This window comes from Rhipicephalus microplus, chromosome 4 (genome assembly GCF_043290135.1).
Source record: "Rhipicephalus microplus isolate Deutch F79 chromosome 4, USDA_Rmic, whole genome shotgun sequence".
NCBI lineage: Eukaryota > Metazoa > Arthropoda > Arachnida > Ixodida > Ixodidae > Rhipicephalus > Rhipicephalus microplus.
The window spans coordinates 95,579,466-95,581,233 of record NC_134703.1 but is presented as its reverse complement, the minus strand read 5'-3'; the positions used below and the strand labels follow the sequence as shown (position 1 = coordinate 95,581,233).

Genomic DNA, 1,768 nt, shown 5'->3' with positions numbered 1-1,768 from the left:
ATCACTTGCTTCCATTCATCTTGCCTGCAGCTCTGACGATTTATCGATTGTGACTTTAGATTTTGTTTTCTAAAAGCAAAGCAAAGACATTGCTTTTTACTTTGAATTCATCCAGCCTATTCCACGTGCTTTGTGGTTTGTAAGCAGCGAACGGATGTTTATACGTGCTTTACAGTCAGGTTTTGAAGTTCTGACAACAAAGCATTCACATTAATTTGGCATCGCATTCAATAGCCACACTGAAATAATTGGTAGTATTGGCTTAGTGAGCAGTGATGGCCATGTTTGCAATCTTGCACGACATACATTACGCATTTTCAGTTGTGTCTTATTTTCTATTGCTCGCGATAATTGATGTGGCATTAGCTATAGAACACGCCATCCGGTATTACTCTACGCAATTGCATATAAAGGGAATACCGGCCAGACTCCATTCTACAATCGCCTGCTCCAACTATGACAGGCAATCACAAGGACACTCGCGTGAAAACCATGCTGCGAAAGCCAAGCAATTCGCGTGTTTCGTGGGAGAAGCAGAGGGCGCAGCTTCGCGGGGTGGTCATGTCAACCCCTCTTAAATCATTTATTGAGCGCGTTGCTCTGCGGCTGCCAGGACACAGTTACCGGGAATGGCAAGCAAGCGGACGACGCCAGTGTGTGCACTTCGGCACGAAACTGCTGCCACTTTTGACGAACTCGCGGGACGACTCCTCGTCTTTACTGACGGTTCAGTGTTGAACGACGGGTGTGCCGCGGCTGCGTGTGTGGTGCCTTCGCTGGAGCTTCACAATCAGTGCCGCCTCGCCTGCGAGGCATCGTCGACGATAGCCGAACTCGCCGCGCTTGACCTCGCCGCCGATGCCCTCATTCAACTGAGAGTTCCGTCGGCTGCCGTTCTCTCGGACTCACGTGCTGCTCTCCAACTACTCGCGCAGGACGCCCGCAGACCTCCGGTTGCCACGCGCATCGCGCGAAAGCTCGAAGCAGTGCAGGACCTAGGGTGTGATCTTGTGCTGCAATGGATACCAGCGCACGTTGGAATATCCGGCAACGAAGTGGCCGACGAGCTGGCCAAAGAAGCTCACTCTCCGGGAACCCCTGTGACTACAGCGGTGAGCACATTTGACGTAGCAAGGCTTCGCACACGGTGCTCTGTCACCGCTCGCCACCCGGACCCACGAGTTGCGGAGGGGCAGCCACCACGCCCACTCCCGAAAACAGGATTTTCGAGAGAGGAGCGTGCCCTCCTTCTCCGCCTGCGCATCGGCTGCTACCGCACGGCGGAACGGGTTCACAGACAGTCGGGACGTGGAGACCCAAACTGCCGTCATTGCCCACAGCCCGAAACACTCCATCACATTATCTTCCAGTGTGAGGAGTATTCGGACGCGCGCAGGTCACTCTTCGATGCTTACAGCAAACTGGGACTCTGCACCAGCACTGTTGATGTGATTCTTTTTCCCCGTGCGCACGCATGCCTGGTGAAGCGCGCGCAAGCTGCCCTCATCACCTTCCTGAGGACTTCTGCGCTATTTGAGTGCTTGTGAACTGAAAGAACATTAGTGCCTCCCCATCGATGTCCACTGGACTCGTATTAGTGAGTGCTACGGTTTTCCGTACAGTGTTTTCCGTACAGAGATTACGCGCTTCGGCGAGTGCTTCACGCGCTTTGTACGACGCGCCAATCAAACCGTTGTCCTCCTCTCGATGACGATACCTCTCCGGCCCTTGGAAGCCTTCCTAGTCAGCTGTGCATGGTGCGTGGGGG

The 1,768-nt window shown here is 53.8% G+C and overlaps 1 protein-coding gene across 1 annotated transcript; it reads left to right on the top strand.

Moving 5' to 3' along the window:
• The first annotated feature begins 629 nt into the window (after positions 1–629).
• LOC142814383 (uncharacterized) lies at positions 630–1,547 on the top strand. The gene has a single exon (XM_075893120.1). The coding sequence runs from the start codon at positions 630–632 to the stop codon at positions 1,545–1,547; it is 918 nt and encodes a 305-aa protein (XP_075749235.1).
• Positions 1,548–1,768: the final 221 nt, after the last annotated feature.

Excerpts from the sequence above, each read along its gene's own strand:
- LOC142814383 (XM_075893120.1), top strand. The coding sequence starts at position 630 with ATGGCAAGCAAGCGGACGACGCCAGTGTGTGCACTTCGGCACGAAACT.